The sequence below is a fragment of the Centroberyx gerrardi genome, chromosome 14, assembly GCF_048128805.1.
Source record: "Centroberyx gerrardi isolate f3 chromosome 14, fCenGer3.hap1.cur.20231027, whole genome shotgun sequence".
NCBI lineage: Eukaryota > Metazoa > Chordata > Actinopteri > Beryciformes > Berycidae > Centroberyx > Centroberyx gerrardi.
Window position 1 is genome coordinate 20,947,917 of NC_136010.1, and position 16,395 is coordinate 20,964,311.

General features: G+C 45.5%; 1 protein-coding gene across 1 annotated transcript in view; it reads left to right on the plus strand.

The window, feature by feature from the left end:
* Nucleotides 1–3,204: 3,204 nt before the first annotated feature.
* acap3a (ArfGAP with coiled-coil, ankyrin repeat and PH domains 3a) overlaps nt 3,205–16,395 on the plus strand; it is a 54,210-nt gene continuing 41,019 nt past the window's right edge. Inside the window, exon 1 of the mRNA XM_078288111.1 lies at nt 3,205–3,386. Coding sequence (XP_078144237.1) covers nt 3,340–3,386 — 47 coding nt within the window. The 5' untranslated portion in view covers nt 3,205–3,339. The remainder of the gene's footprint in view (nt 3,387–16,395) is intronic.

Consider the following 16,395-nt stretch of genomic DNA (forward strand, 5'->3'; position numbering starts at 1 on the left):
TTCCCCCGCTGCAGCAGTGCTTATGTCTGCCGTGAGAGGGCCTGTTACCGCCGAAGCAAAGATGGGAGTCGACAGCTCTCCCCGCTCTTCACACCCATGGCACAAAAAGGCAGCGAAAGCCTCGTCTCCCCGCTCCGCTCCCGGTAGATGCCGCGCAGTTACTGTGTCGGAAACAGAAGCAGCGGGAGACGGGGTCATGAGCAATCCATTACTGATATCATAGCCAGGCGGTCTGAGACAGCCACCCACTTTATATAATCTGAGGTGATTACTATCAAACGCCAGTGAGTTGATCCCACGGATGGTAATCTGCCTCAAAAAGGTTGATGATTACCTTCCCAAATCCTCAAGCTGATAATGGGACATTAAGATGATGATGCAGCATGTTAGGCAACTGCCCCAAAAGTGCCATGGTTATATAATCGTGGCCCTGGAGGGCAACCACAAACTTTTAACCAATAAAATCCCCAATCAAATAAAAGCAGACATCCCCAACCAATAGTGTTCCTACAGATCACACATTGAGATCAACTGTTGCTGTAGTAAAATCCAGAATGGTCTATATTCCCTTCCGGCTCCCCAAGTTTGCTCCTAAGTTTCTCCACCAGTGTGCACTTTCAGATCAGCCGACTGCTGACTCAACAGCTCCATAAGGAAGCAGTAGATGCTTTGATCTCAGATTAGGAAGACGGGACCAGGGAAAAGAGAGAGAGAGAGAGAGAGGGGGAGTCAAAAGACCGAGAAATTGCCGTTGATTTGAGCTCGTCTAATTTTAGCCCCTAAAGCAGTGGAGGACATTTATGCAAGAGAGCAGAGACCCATGGGGACTGGATGCTGTATCAGTGGAGTCTATTAAACTCAACAGCACCTGCTTTCACTGGTGGAGTCAATGAAGAGCATCCAGCTGATGGCCCAGGTTTTATAAGCTGTGAGCTCAGACCTCCAGGTTCAACAACCTGATATTTGATTTCCAATAAAAAAAAAAAAGACTACAAATAGACACTACAAAGCACTTCACAGCTGATTATGCCTGTATGATTTGATCTGAGAAATAGGTTATGGCAGTGAGCGATGGTATGAAGTCAAGACACCTCAGCTGAGAGAGGGTGAGATCATCTCTATTCGGGGCCACAGCCTTTCAAATGCAGGGGATAAGAAGGAACAATGGTGCTCTATAAAAACCTGTGGTGAAATCCCAAGCAGGCGCTCTCTCTCTCTCTCTCTCTCTCTCCCCCGGCTTTCCCACTTCCTGTGAATTAATAATGGCCACTATTTTAGACGTTACCGGGGGAATGGATGCACTTGAGATATCCTCATTTATCAGCTGCATCGGAAAGTAGATGGCAAAACTATAGTGGAGGTGATTGTCTGTTGTGTCAGATGTGCTTTGGAATCAAGCTATTGGTTTCAGTGAGTCAGGCCTTTACGTTAAATAGATGGACTTGCAAAGCAGTAAAAAAAGCGATGATCTGATATGGACAACAAGGTGAAAAAAGAGAAGAGAGGGACAAATCTGATTCTTAGGAGCATCTCTAGTACTAAAGCCAACACAGGTGTCTGCCTCTTCACTGCTTCAGTTAACACACTGAACTGCCACAGTATAATACCTCTAATATCATGCTTCTTTGATTAACCTATCGCCGCAATATCTAAAGTGGCAATGGAGAAATAAAGACTTTTCATTCTGAGACAAAAAGCCACAGTTTATCTCTAGGCTGTACAAACTTATAACCAACTACACTATTTGGGTTGTTATATTACTTAACCACAATACAATCCTGAATGCCTTGATTTCTTCAACAAATTTCCCTTTAGCCTCTTCTATCAGGTCGATGGCACCTCAGTCTATTCATCATTGATTTTGGCTCAATGTGAGGAGAGAATGAGAGCCATCAGGTTGTATCCTTCAGATCATGTTAGTTAATATGGCACAGGTTGCTCTCTCATCATTTGTTTTTGGTGGTGACAAATTTTGTCTCTATTGAAAATGCACAGACAATATAATAGAGTAGATCTATTCAATAATCAACACAGCACACTAACAAAATTTCACTATAATATTCCTAAAATTTTCCTATACTTACTCCCTATACTGTCTGTGGTATTGCAAGTTTATCATGACAAGATTTTCTGTGATATGATTTTGATCTATAATGGCTGCATGATATTAATATATGTTTTGCTGTGATATTTGCACTGCATCCTTCTAAAATGTATAATTTCTGTAATTCTTAGGGCATAGCAAGGGGGATATATAAAGACAGTCACACCAAAACCCTATTGTTTTATATAGATAATGGCTTATTAGCTTTTCTATTATGAAAAGAGGAAATATTTTTTTTTATAAATAGTTGATAGGAATATACTGGGATATAGGCTGGGGAAATACATTTTCTGTTCATTCAAATGAGCTGGCAGGTGACGTCAGTGCTCTACTCATTCTCATGCAGCGGTCTATGTGTTGCTTTTAGGTGCTGTCGGAAATAATATGGTTATTACGAGTTGAGTTGTAAATATAACTGGGAAAGTGGGAATTTTCTATGATACCCGAGTTGCCGAGATGTAACGTTTAGGAGATGTGTACTGAGGGGAAAAAGGCGGAAAATAACTGATGGAAAAGTGATGTGTTTTGTTATTATATGTGTTATTATATGTGTTGCTTGGTAGCCTACTCCATGTAAATAACAGTGTTATTGTATGTGTATATGTATGTATGTATGTTTTTTAACTTCTAGTTGTCATGCATATACAATAAGCTTTGGCCATTAAATTAATTACACACATCAATACAACAACAGCGTCTATTTTGTTATTATTCTGCATTAATTTCATATGAGAAAGATGGTGGTACCTACCATTCACAACAGCTTTTAGGGCCTAAATACAGTTTGGGAGCCTGATGTGTCTGACCTACTGAATCCTGATTTCACCAACAAGGAAATAGCCTATCTGCAGTTCAGTGTAGGGAAAAGTAAAGGTTTTCCCATAGGATATGAATGCAGCATTATTTCCCACCAAAAGCACTTGAATGCGCGACAAGTCGTATTTATATGGATATTTACGACGTCGAGTGATAAAAGTACGAGCTCAGGAGGAGCACCTGAACGCAGCACTAGGTCCTGTGCTGAAGCAGCTCCAGATCCAGCAGAGCAGGAGTGCGTGAGCGAGCGCTGTAGGAGCAGGAGAGAGAGAGAGACAGAGATAGAGAGAGAGAGAGAGAGAGAGAGAGAGAGACACACAGAGAGGATCGCTGTATCGGATACTTCTACATCTCTGCATTATTCTGCCCAGGAGATGAAATCCGCATTTTAATCGCGCCAAACTTAATTCCAGCCCAAGATGACGGTGGATTTTGAAGAATGTATTAAAGATTCACCCCGGTTTAGGTAAGGACATTGTCGTGTAGATGTGTAATCTGCTCGCTGAACTGTTGAACGCCTCAGCTGAATGCCACTATCCTCAATACAGAGTATAAGATTACAGATATTTTTGTGGTGTGTGGCAACAGCCACGCTGTATTCAGATATTTCAGCCTTGTCGTTGCTACTGAGACTGCGATCTTCTCGGCCATATCATGCGTTGTAATTCCTTGCATGTTGCATATTGGAATACCTTGCGAGAATTGTGCTTAAATCTAAATGGGCTTAATACCTTTATCGGATAAATGGTGTCTGAATGACAAAAACACCGTGAGGCATATCAGTCAGATTTGTAAGCAGCGACGTTATCACAGCATCCTCAAGTCAGCCATTATAAATACAGCAGGCATGAGGATGAGCAGCAGAGCCATATGAGTTATCACATGGACTGTGACTAGGCTACTTAATGGAGAGCTTCCTCCGAGGAGACATGTCATATGGCATGTAGGCTTCATGTGTGAAATATCAGCTTCTTTCAGCAGCAGGTGGGATCAGAAATCATCTGTTGGCTCACAAATTGTCAAATTTTGCGTTGCTTTTCCCTAGTGGGATTTTATATTAGCAGCCTGTTTGACAGTGATGATGGTGTCCATCTGTTTAAAGAGAGAACTGTAACCTGTAACAAGACGCCGCAGTCCTAATCCAGGAGAAAAGAAAAGGTCATTGGTGGAAATGATTTACTGTAATGCTTTGTGGCAGGAATTCCTCTTACCTCTGAATTGACTTCCCTTTTTGATGACCTGCTCTGAAACGCTCACAAAGGAGTCAGTTCAAACAGTGTGACTAGAACCAGCGGATCAGAGGGAAGTGAAGGGCTCCGCGCGCACGCGGCCTCGCGCTCGGACCGCTGTGCACGCATAGCACCAAAGGTTAGATAAATAAGGCAGGAATTCCTCTACACCCACGTCTCTTCCCCAGACCCCGGCCCTCGCTCTCTGCTGTCTCTCCGGCTGTGTGGGGTGTCTCAGCGCCTGCCTGCTAAGCCTGGCTCCTTTTACATATATGTGTGTGTGTGTGTGTGTGTGTGTGTGTGTGTGTGTGTGTGTGTGTGTGCGCGCACGCGCGGCCACAGAGCTCCCAGAGATAGAATCTCTGCTCCAAATCAAAGACTTCCAGACTTGGCAGCAGCACCTTAATGACTGCCATCTGGGCTGGAGACAGGCACATTTCAGCGAAGGCTATTTACACAAACCTTCTCCTTCCATGTTTTATATGCAAAACAGCAAGACTACAGCGAGACAAGCTGCTTGCTACCAACCACCTAGCCCATTACTGAGAGCTCCGAGATTCCCCCTTCACTGAAATGCCCCGCTCTGTGCTTTCATGAACTTGAATGAGCGGATAAAGCTATCTCTTATCTGGCCGGGGCTGTGAATGTGGAATGAAAATAAGGCTCCTCATATGTGTGCTGTTTGGCCAAAGCTATCTCACCGGCTGAAGAGGATCAAACGCCCACGGAGGAGAGATGTTGCTGTGTTCCGTATAAAGCTACTGCGAGCGCTCCTCTAGTTTATGTCAAGAGTCAAGAGTCTTATCCAGAATGTTTAAAGGACTAGAAGACACCAAAAGAGACAGAGTAACAGCATATTCTTCTAGCCACTGAACAGGGTTTTGAGTGAGCATTCAAATGGCTCCTTTGTGAAGCTAAAAGCAGTGCAAGTGTTATGTAACAATCCTGGAGGTGGATGACTGGGAGGAAGCAGGCCCAGAATAGAGGAAAATCAAGGCTTTTTCAGTTTTTTGTATTTGCATGACACACCGCTTCCCACATGTGTCAAATCATGCAGGAAATCCCATTCAGATTGATTACCTCTCACATGTGGCATGTTGCACTACTTCTTATGAGCTTATAGACCGATTCACCACCCAGTATTCTGACCAAGGCATGCAATAAAATCCCAAAAATCTTTGGTATATGGTTCGGTTGCTGCCCTCCTCTTCTTCCTTCCTTTCAAGCGGTCATAGAATAATGCTGTTGTAGCACTTTCCAGTCGCCATGTAATTTGCGTTACAGATGACAAACAATATGGTGAGCGAACTGACCACTTCAGGGCCCGAACACCACTTGAACAAATTTGTGTCTCTTCAGTTTTCCTCCCCGATGTGTATCCTGTGTTTAGTCTCTATGGATACTCCGACTCGGACAGATGTGAGATCGCAAACCAGGAGGATGCGCTCCACATCTGTTTTGAGAAAGTGGTCCGTAATGATTACACGGCCGCAGGAATTCATGTGTTTGTGTTTGCTCCGGCACAACATTGGCAACATGTAACGTTTGAGCTGCTTTCTCCCCACTGACACGCTAATTTGAGGTCACACTCACATACTGTTAGAGGATAATATTGTGAATGGCCTCACTCACTTAGGAACCGGAATCTCATTTGATAGCCCATATGAGCTATTTTTAATAGAATCAGTTAGAACGGCGATAACTTTAGAGCTGCTGCATCCCAAGATTATATGCTTCATGAACGCTCCATTGGTCCGGCCGTGGTTTACTGTCTGACCTTTATTTCCCAGCCTCGAGGTTTCATGTTGCACTTAAATACACTCTAAAGACGAGCAAAACCGCTGTGAATGCCTCTAGTATTTAAGCTAAGCTGGAGAGGCTAGTCTGTTAACGCCCCCTTTGCCATTTGGCGGGACTTGTGGCGTCCTCGATGATCCGTCCCTGTGTCCTAACAGTCCTTCAGCAGAATATGGCTATTGTACAGAAAGCGTCTCGCTTCCGCCGAGAGACAGCCTCTTTTCACCGAGTCTGAATGGCCCAGGGCAGCGAGCCCCGATGATCCTTCCTTCCCTCCCATGCATGCGAACAGCTGGGGGCGGGGTGCTGATGTGAGGCTGCCTTCATGCTGATGGGCTTGTCATTGACTCATAGTGAAGCTTTCCCTGGCAGAGGACAGCCAGGACAGGCAAGGGAATCCAAGGCCAGTGACCTGTGGCGCTTATTGCTTGTGTGTCTCCAGCGTCTGTGAGAGAATGACTGGATGGATGGATCTGTGACCCAAAGTCAGATGACAGGGGGTGGAGGGTGGTGGTGGGAGGGGGGGGGCATGTCAGATTCCAGGAGATGGCTGCCACGGAGGAATGCAGAGCATGTGGCGTAATGTCTTGCTCTGTGAGAGATGAAAAAAACACTCTGCTGGATAGAGTATGTGTGCAGAGTTTAAAATAATTCCCTTCTGTATTTTGGTCCCAATAAACGATCTCAAATATACACAGTGCAACCAACATTTGATTTGTTGCGTTAGAGATAAAAGTTACCCCATTCAATCAGTACAAAATGCTGAAAATGTAATGCTAGCTCTGTCTGTGATGGTTGCATTCCTCTGTTTTATTCATGACTGGTTTCCTCAGTTCATCTGCATCCAACTGGCCTTTGATTTAGATAAAGGCTACACCACAGTGGTAAAAATGATAGGGTTCGCTATCCATTTTAGACCTTAGCCAAATCAAATATGGATTGGGTAAAATTTTACAATTAGTTTGAGCTCTGTTTTTGCTGACTGTACATTGTTTTGCTCTTCAAGAGAACACACTGAACTGGAAAGTATCACACTCATTAGGATTCTTGTAATTTCAAAATGACCCTACTCATCTGTTTCCTTCTTGGTGTGGAAGGAATTTACGGTGGGATTACTTTAGCTGACCTCACGTGTAATCCACGTTTACTGAAACACACTTGTTGCCAAGCCTGCACCCCCCTGGTTGGCCACCTTGAATTCAGGATGGGGTCTGTTCCTGACAGTCATACACAAGGTTGGGTACACAGCAACTGCAGTAAGTACCAAGAATATCTAGGAGTCAAGCCGAATTCCCAACACCGGGTTCATCTTGGTTCACGGTTGTGACAAACAGTCCGGCTGAGCGTGCGTTGCCCTTGTGTTTTTGGGGATGTTGGAGGATATTTGTTGTCTTCCTGGAAGATCTGCATCTCCAGCTGCATGGAGCTGGAAGGGATTTCTGCTGCGCGGTCTTGTTGCTTCTGCTCTATTTCATGCTGACCTCCTTCCATTTTGAATCTGTGTCAGTGGCCCTTCTGTTCAGCCAACAGCGCTCCTCCCAACACTGTGACTTTGGCCAGCAAGGGTGGGGGACACTGCCATTATTGTGATTGAGAGAAACACTTCTCTGACATCGATCTGGCCACTGTCACATCCATCTACCGGCCCGGCAGTAACTGCAGCTCATACCTACAGCAGTGTTGCTCATACAAACTGTGTTCTGTGAGTGTGAGCCCCTCCAAGCATCTCTTGTAAAGGATGCATATTTTTAGCTAAGGTCTGAAACAAAAAAAAAATGGTACTCCTAATGCCTGTGTCCTCTTTTGCATCGTTTTAATGATCGCTGCTTGCGATTTCCACATCAGACGCATTGAATTGCATGATCTGCTACCGTCCCTCCCACCCATGTGAGTTTATTCTGCTATTTTAATTTTCATCCGTGTCCTTGATTTAATGACTGAGGGAGCTCAATGGGGCTGGCCCGCAGGCATTTTCACCATCTTGTTAAGGGTGTCAGTGAGCGCTCTGTGCACTGGAGCTAACAACTCCAGGTAATGAAAGCGACAGGGATTAAGGCAGCGGTGTGCAGTTTGATGGCAGCGTGTCTTAATCAGGGATTAGCCCACATTCCTCTGCTCAATCCCTGGACGGCAAGGTGTCACACCTGGAAGCTAAACGTCCGACTGGTGTCACCCCAATGTGGGGGAATGCAAACTGATCTAATGGTACATAGGGCGGTGTGATTTCTTAACCGCCAGCCGCACAGCGTTGTTGGCCCCTTGCTGAGAAGGCACAGTACCATTAGTGCTATTGCGAGCTAAGGGAAAAGCTTTCATCTTTTCAAAATGAGACAAGATGAAGGGCTTTTGCCAGTTGGAGCCTCAGAGCTCACCAGGATCCCTCCAAAGCAATGTAGGGCAGCCGTTGGAAGGTCGCCTCTGATTGATTATTAAAGTGTTTGAAGGATGTCCTGAGGAGAAGGGAATGTGTGTTTTCTCAGCCAACACAGAGCCAAAAGCAACGTGATAGATAGACGAAGCTCTGAGACAGACCTCAGGAAGCAAGCAAGGCTCCTGCAGTTGCAGTGCATGGAGCTGGATTCAATACAGTTAGGTAGGGAATTGGAAAAGATGTGAGTATGTAGTCAGTCTAATGATACCCTTTTGAAAGTTAAAAGCAGCAATACCCTGTAATATTTTAAAATGAAGTATCAGTTTATAGGTATAATGGCCCAACATGTGCATGAGTACTTATCTACAAAGTCACAGAGCAATCCATTAATTCTAGGTTTGTGCAATGTCATATTAGGTAGCATATAAATAGCTTTTATATCCAGGAAGTTAACTGATGATTCTGAGCTTATATGAATGGAGAGTAAACCCTGGTGAAATGCTGTGGGACACAGAGATGATGTCATCCCTGAGCCTTTTGTGTCGGACGGGGACTCGCTGCATGAGCCCCGGCTGTCCCTCTCATTTCATTTTAATGAATAGCAAGACGTTTCACACACTGCACACACAAAGAGCCATGCAAAGCAGGGTGCTGCATTCTGAACACTGTGCTAATCTACTTCTATAGGACATCCTGAGAGGTGACAAAGACCTGGGGTTTGCGCCAGCGCACACAGCGGGCCGGCTCTCCTGCCTCCTTCAGCGCGCAACCGGCGAGTGTGTGAACAGTTTATTAAGTGCGATGAAATCTAATAGCCAAACCGCATGGCTGTCGCTCTGCTCGATTCCGGTTGTCTCTCTTTCAACCCAGTCATCCGGTATTGCCACAGGTTGCGCATGCTGTGTTGCAGACATTGAATCAGCACTATGGCAACGTCCTGAGCCTTAAATGATGGATGAGTTGTAGTAAATTGCCATTAGTATTCCTGTCACGACCCAGGGTGAATGAAACCAATGATGACTAATGTGAGGCTGGGGAGATAGAAAACAAGAGCAGGGCCCAGCGAGTATAACACACTGGAACACACACTGGAACACACTGAATGGATTTCTCAACCCTGATAATCTAAGCCTTTAGTCTTACTTCACAGTATGGTTGAATAAAATTACCCAGAAGTCTGCACTTTGTTTTCCCTAGCAGATTGGATTTTGGTAATCTAGACCAAACATCTGATCTCAATTCTGTACGGGGTTTAGATATCAGATGTCTCGTACTGTTTGGAGGAGAAAATCCACTTTCCCCTTGATATGTATCAGAAGGGCTCCAATTTCGGCCAGAGACAGAGCCAATCATGTGTTTTGCCATGGGATCATAAAAGCAGTGAGAGCACATGGGGACATCTGGAAGCATCAGCACAACATATATTTGTCTCACAGGCCTCTGATAATAGTCAGCACATTGGCCAGAAAATTTTGATTCTGTAAAATATTAGGAAAGACCACACTGAGTACCGGAGCGAACAACAGGTTGCTGGAACCCCTAGTATTTGGATTAGTATCATCTGTGCACCTTCAACCATTCCTGACCCGCGCAGAGGGAGTTAAGCCTGGGCTGCAACGTGACTCTGTGGAGGGCTGCTGGTTATGCCTTGTCAAATGGACTATAATTCTGAGTTAATATAAATAGTCTGACTAATGTCCCTGGTGGATTATCCATACTGTACACCAGAGCTTTCAGATTTACTACAGGAAGGGTCGGCGTAATAGGACGAGACAGCGATGCAGTTGTTCCGTTCTTCTCTACTCTGAGCAGTCATTTTTTGTTGCTTTCACATCAAATTAATTGCTTCAATAGCCTGCGTTGTTTCAAATCGCGTTGCTTCATCTCTCTCTCTCTCTCTCTCTCTCTCGAGTGCGCGGCCTAAAAATATTTCACATACTGTATGTTCAAGCTTTAGAAATCAGATTAATCTCCATCCAGTTTTCTCATTAGCGGCGCTGTGTCTTTACCCTGGACAGTAATTCACCAGCCGCGCTTTACATTCAAGATAAAACGCTAATTGGAAAATGCCCAATTTCCGCCTGCGTGCATCCTATCTCCATGCCCATCTCTCAGCTGTGCCGGAGGAGATTTGCCGTTATGAACGATTGGCCCTCGGTCCAGAGGAATAAGGGCGGCAGCGCGTGAGGAACTGTCCTCTGTGATGACACACTGACTGGGCCGGGCTCGACAGGCTTGTGGCTGTACGTCATTTGTCAGCAGACCCACAGACAGAAGACTAGTTTTAGGATAAAGTGGCCTGTAGCTGGTCTGTTTTATCCGCTGAATCACCACAGACTCTTGTTGAATTAAACTCTTGATTTGTTGAATCTGTGTGCTTGATGGGAAGAATGGAGGAAACACAGTTGTATGGGTTGACAAGAGAGTTATGACTAACAGATTCCGCTGTTTAATGGCACGTCTCTGAAACGTCTCCCCTGCTCCGAGAACCGTTGCCCCATGGGAAAAAGTGGCTGGGTAGTTTCCAGGTGTGTCAACATCACCCGTCCACCAGCGCCTGCTCGTCCAAATTCCTATACGTTTATCACCCCATGGGTCAGGAAATGGGATGAGGTTATCGATAGAAGTGGGGATTTCAACCACGGGGTCAGTTAGAAGTAGCAGAACTGGAAACACACATCAGCAGCTGTTGCCCTAAAAGTATGAAGCAGAGAGATAAAGAGAGCGAGCGTTAGCCGGGTGCGGGGTTCGGTTCCACAGGCACAAGGCTCTGGTTCTGCTCAGTTTTTGAAATGCTGAATCACACGTGTAACCGAGACGAGCATCTGTTTTTGATTTGGTCTATCCCACTCTCTCTCTCTCTCTCTCCCTCTCCCTCTCCCTTCTGCTTTTCCCTCCTCTCTGCCTTCCTCTGTGAGCGGGGGCAGACTTCCTGGTCGTGGCTGGGCCAGGACTGGGTCTGGGGAAGGGTCAGGAAATGCGTCAGCCCGCTCAAATATTGGAAATGGGTTCTGAGTAAAGGGCAAAAGAGACGGCCCGGTGATGAGGTTGCTGACTCCCCCTCGTATGACACCCAGCCCGTCTCCGCTGGGCTGAGTCACAACATAAACCTGTCTCTGCATCTGGGTGCATCATATATCCCAAAGACTGTTTGCCTAGTATTAGCTGCGTATCAATATATACTCTTAAACAACTCCCAGCATCTTTGAATTAGAGGCAACATTTCATTAGCACTGGACAAATGTTTGGATTGTATCATTTCAGCAACATCATCGCCTGCAGTAAATAATGGACACATAAATGAGCCTGAATTTCGATTTCAGTATACATTGTTTTCTGACGCTTGTTGTGGCGCTCTCCAGAGAGAGTGTGGTTTGGTGAAGAGACCAATAAGCCGTGACTTTTTCTTTTCTTCCAACAATTCTGTTTGTGTTTTTCTGCCCTGCTCCTCCTTCACTCCGTGTCTGGCAGAAACTAGCTGTAATTCTCCAGGGAGTCATTTTCAATGCCATTTTTCAGCTTTGTTAACTGGGGAGAGACAGCTATCCCATGCCTCATTGCACTCTGTCATTGTTTTGCACGTCAAAGTGTCAAGGTTGATTTTTCTGCCATCATGCTGCTCACGGCAGCAGCTTAGCAAAGAATAGCTGTTGGTGTCTATTTTACCACAAACTTAGATACTTTACATATATAAAAATGCCATTTCATGACCATAGAAAGATTAGCAGCAGCTGTGGCATAACTTATAGGGATCCTAATAAATCATCTCTGCATCCTCCCTCCTTTACCTCCTTGTTATGCTTCCTTGCTGACAGTGGCAGGGCCTGGTTAGGTCTGTGTTGGTTGACACAGGAGTTTCATCAACATCCTGGTACAGGGATTTATGGGGAGGGGTCGGGGGTCATGGAAGAGAGCCAGAGATTGACGTCAGGGGCATGGTGCTGACTTCAGGCCAGAGGAAACACCTGGGGGAAAGAGACAGGGGGAAGCGACGGGATCCATCACCTCTCCTGTTGTCTCTGACTGTCTCTCGGTCCGCTGGGTAAACTCCGCTGACGCTGAGACGCTCACATGATGTATGGGTGGGTAGCGTGAATGGGCATCAGCTCCACAGGCTAATGTAAACCATGAATCTGCTGTTTAGACTGCGTCTCCAAAATTCAGCGTGTCCCAACGGTGGTTGAGTGTACATTCTCAATTTTTGGATCAAGGACTTTCAATTAGTGTATTCATGTTTGGAGCATGAAGCGGCTGCGTAATTCATATGGAAGCTGTCTGTTGTTTGAGCCGCTGTTTCTGCGAGTTCCATCTCCCGACTTTTCAGACAGGAAAGAGCTGAATGCTTCACACGTCTGGTATGTCTTTCTAGTGCGAGCCAAGCTGCATGTTTAGCCCACAAAAATGCCGGGAAGAGTCCCAGCTCAGCCCCACCACCGCCGGACACATCGCGGCTGTGTGCGGGAGGGGTTTCCACTGCGGGAATTCAGCTATTTCACCAAAATGTCAGGGTGTTACGATGTAGGATTGGCTTACTGTGACCGGCACTCTTCCTCTGCACCCATTCACCCAGGCGGCCTGGTGTGATGCCCAGAAAAAAAAGAGCTGCGAGAAGCACCATGTCTGTAGGCTTCATTGTCTTCCTCCCTTCAATGGAACATTGTCCAGGCCAGTTCTCACAGCCCGGGCCTTCGCTGGCTTCCGTGTGTATGTGTGTGTATGTGTGTGTGTGTGTGTGTTCTAGCCCCTCTTCTCCCTCGTCCCGAATATCTTCATTGACATTTTTGTGTGTTGGAGTCATCTTAGACCACCCTGTGTTAATATAAACCTGCGCCGCCAGCCGAGACGTCTCATATCCTGACCGTTCTCTGGCTTGTCAGTCTTTCTCCCGTTTCCCCCCGACTGTATCTGATCAGCAGCATCCCACCCCCACTCTTACAACGGCGCTGTGACGTCTTACTTAACCCTCTTGCATCCTATATAATAATAATAAACACACAACTTGAGACTGTCCATTCAAGCCCGTTTCACCCGTACCACAGCGGCGGTGCGCAGGAAACACGTGCAAACCGCAGAAGTGGTGTAACGCTACAAAGCATTGTTGTGCTGAAAGGGTTAATTTCTGTCACACTTCCTCTGCATGACGGCCTTTGTTGGCCGGCTCTGCTCCCTGTCTGAAGTGCCATTCCCCCATGGGCCATGGTGGCCTAATTGCACGGCCCCCAACATGGATGGGGGGGATGGAGGGAGCTGGCACTGCATTATGCATGGGGCCTACACCCAGCTGGTTTGTCAGAAAGCCTAATTGCAGCCAATATTAAAGGCCTCCCTCCCTATCTAGTGCCAGATTATGCTGTGATGTTGTGATAATACCTTTTAACCTGAGGTTGCTCCAAACCTAATGGCTGCTCCAACGTCTGGATTGAAAACAAGAAGTGATCCGTCCTTTCAGCTCCAAGACCTTTGAATGACCTGCACATGGAGCTTAGGTTGGCTAAAAAAGCATCATTTTTTTTACTCAAATCTGTATCAAATCTGTATTATTTTCAAATTGGTAGTAAATCAGCGTCATTTTTTACTTGGCTCAGCATCATTTCTTTCACTTCTTAAATCTCTCTTTCATCGACTTGCTTTTATGTGAGGAGGTTTTATGTTCTTGCCCTCCCCTTTAATGACCCCACTGTTTTGTTTCTCGCTCTTTACATTTTACTGGTGATTTTATCTTTCCGCTTTTATTTACTCATTTTTAAAGCGCTTCGTAACTGTGTTTTGAAAAGTGCTGTGAAAATAAAGATTATTATTATTCTTAGCGTATTTATGTCTGGAGCTGATACGACTTTATGCAGTGTGTGATTGAGGTTTAAGACGATAACAGGGCAGAGGGTGAAAGTTACTTTCTGAAGTGTAAATAGAGATATTGGCTGGCTGTGATGGACCTTTCTGTATTGGCCTCTCTCTCTCTCTCTCTCTCTCTCTCTCTCTCTCTCCAATTGGCACACTAATTGGTTGTTTAGTTGTTAACACTGTATTCAGCCATCTCCCCTACCACTGTCCAAGAAATAGGAATCAAATAGGAAGGAAACAGGAAGATATTACATCAAAATACAGTAATTCTGAGATGACGTGGACGTCTGGCCAAGTCTAGTTACAGGCTGTTGCATCACTCCTATCTCCGCTCTTTTGCATCCCTTTGAATCATCTACTCCACTAGTTGCCATTCATACTCCTGTTATATCCATTAAAGAAGTGAGAGTGAAAACAGGATAAGCGTTACTTCCCATGACGATATCAAAGTGAGAGTTGTTGTTTATGGGATTTCCAAAATGACCTCACCGCTGACACAATTCAAGGTCATATGGTTCTTGCTGGCGGTTTTCCCATTCATTGTCTCTCTCAGTCTCAGCTGCATTCCACTTCAAGCACCAAGAAAAATACTGTCAGCAGGAAGGTCAGGAGGGGGAGCAACACATGGCTGCTTTCGAACGTACTGTATGTACTGAACGCTGAAATTGAAGGCTGCAGAAAAACTCACTGCCGGCATTGTCTTCTCTCTCTTTCTGTCCCTCTTGCTCTGTCCCTGTCTGTCTCTGTCTATCTCTTTCTTTCTCCCTCGCTCTCTTACTATAATCTCTTTTTATATCACCTACAGCAGTAGAACTAGATCTTCGTCTGGACTGAGCGTCATCAGTTATTGACAACTAATCTCTTAAATCTCCTGTGCTGTAGTTCTAGTGTTCAGAGTGGGGATGCATTAGTAACATGGCTCTAACTGCATAGCTCTAAAGGCTTTCAGCAACATGAGGATTGGTGTGTAGAAGACACTACGTTCAGTATAACCTTTTAAAGATTAAATTCTAAAACCCAGATGCCATAAAGCGTATTAAAGATCATTAGTGCTTGGTTTTGACGAGCCTGTCCTTTCTGTTTGACATCATCGTCAACACTTCTGCGATTTTAAGTGACTGTGTTAGGAGAGACCCTGCTCATCTGTCCTGTCTGCTGACAGATATGTCACCATGTTCTGCCTACTAGTGAGATGTCAGTGACATGGCATGGCCATAGGCATCCTCACTGATGTCCATGTTGTGCTGCCTCCATTGAAAGTTAAAAAAAGACACATGCATACCACTTAGAAGCCTGAAAAAAAATGTCCATCAATATAGGTCAGTGAGTTTAAAGTCTCATCTTGCTTAAAAAAGGTGAAAGTCTGAAATCTGTTAGATAATTTCACTTGTTTCTAATGAAGTTTCACCTATTTTGACTAATAAAATGAAGATTTTCCTACCCAATCCTAACTTGAGATGGTTGTGGTGCGGCTCAGTAAGGATGTTACAGGTCAGTGCTGGGGCAGTTTGCTGGTCGCTTTCCCGCTGTCCGCCCCCACCCATCCTCCGCAGCGTGTCCCCTCCTGCCCCCTCGTCCTCCTCGGGCCTTAGGCCAGAGGCTTAGTGCGGACACGAGCCCTCCAGCCACACGGCTACAAATCCCCCGCTGATTCCCAGATAAGCCTTGGTCCTGGCCCCGCCGCTCCCACTGTTTAGTCCTCCAGCTCTGACTGACAGCCAGGCCGTACTAACAATCGGTTCCCTGAGGGACGCGCAGGATAATGGCCCCCGCTATCAGGTTATCCAAACAGTTCGAGATGCTCTGAAAAGATGCTTGTTAAAAGTAACAATGGAAGAGCAACAATCAATTGTGTGCGGGAAATGCTGTTTTTCCCAGTGAATAAGATATGAAGTCGCTGTCTGACACTGTCTTCAGTATTAAAATGAATCCAGTTGTCTGGAATGAAAGGCAATATTGTGCAGAAGAAGTCTGTTCCAAAGCTGACCCATAGTTACAGCTTTGAAATATTAGTGGAAAGGCTGACACAGGAAAGAAAACCCTCACCGATCCAGCTCAGATATAGCAGGAGAGAAAAACGTGGACTTTCTGCCGCATTACGGGCATTATGGGTTATAATTTTGGAGTTCAGGCATGTGCTTTTACAATTTTAAACTGCGACAACAGGCCTATCAATATTCTTTGACGTAGGCAGACGAATTCTGCTTTAATATTCAACTTTTAAGCACGGCTTTGCT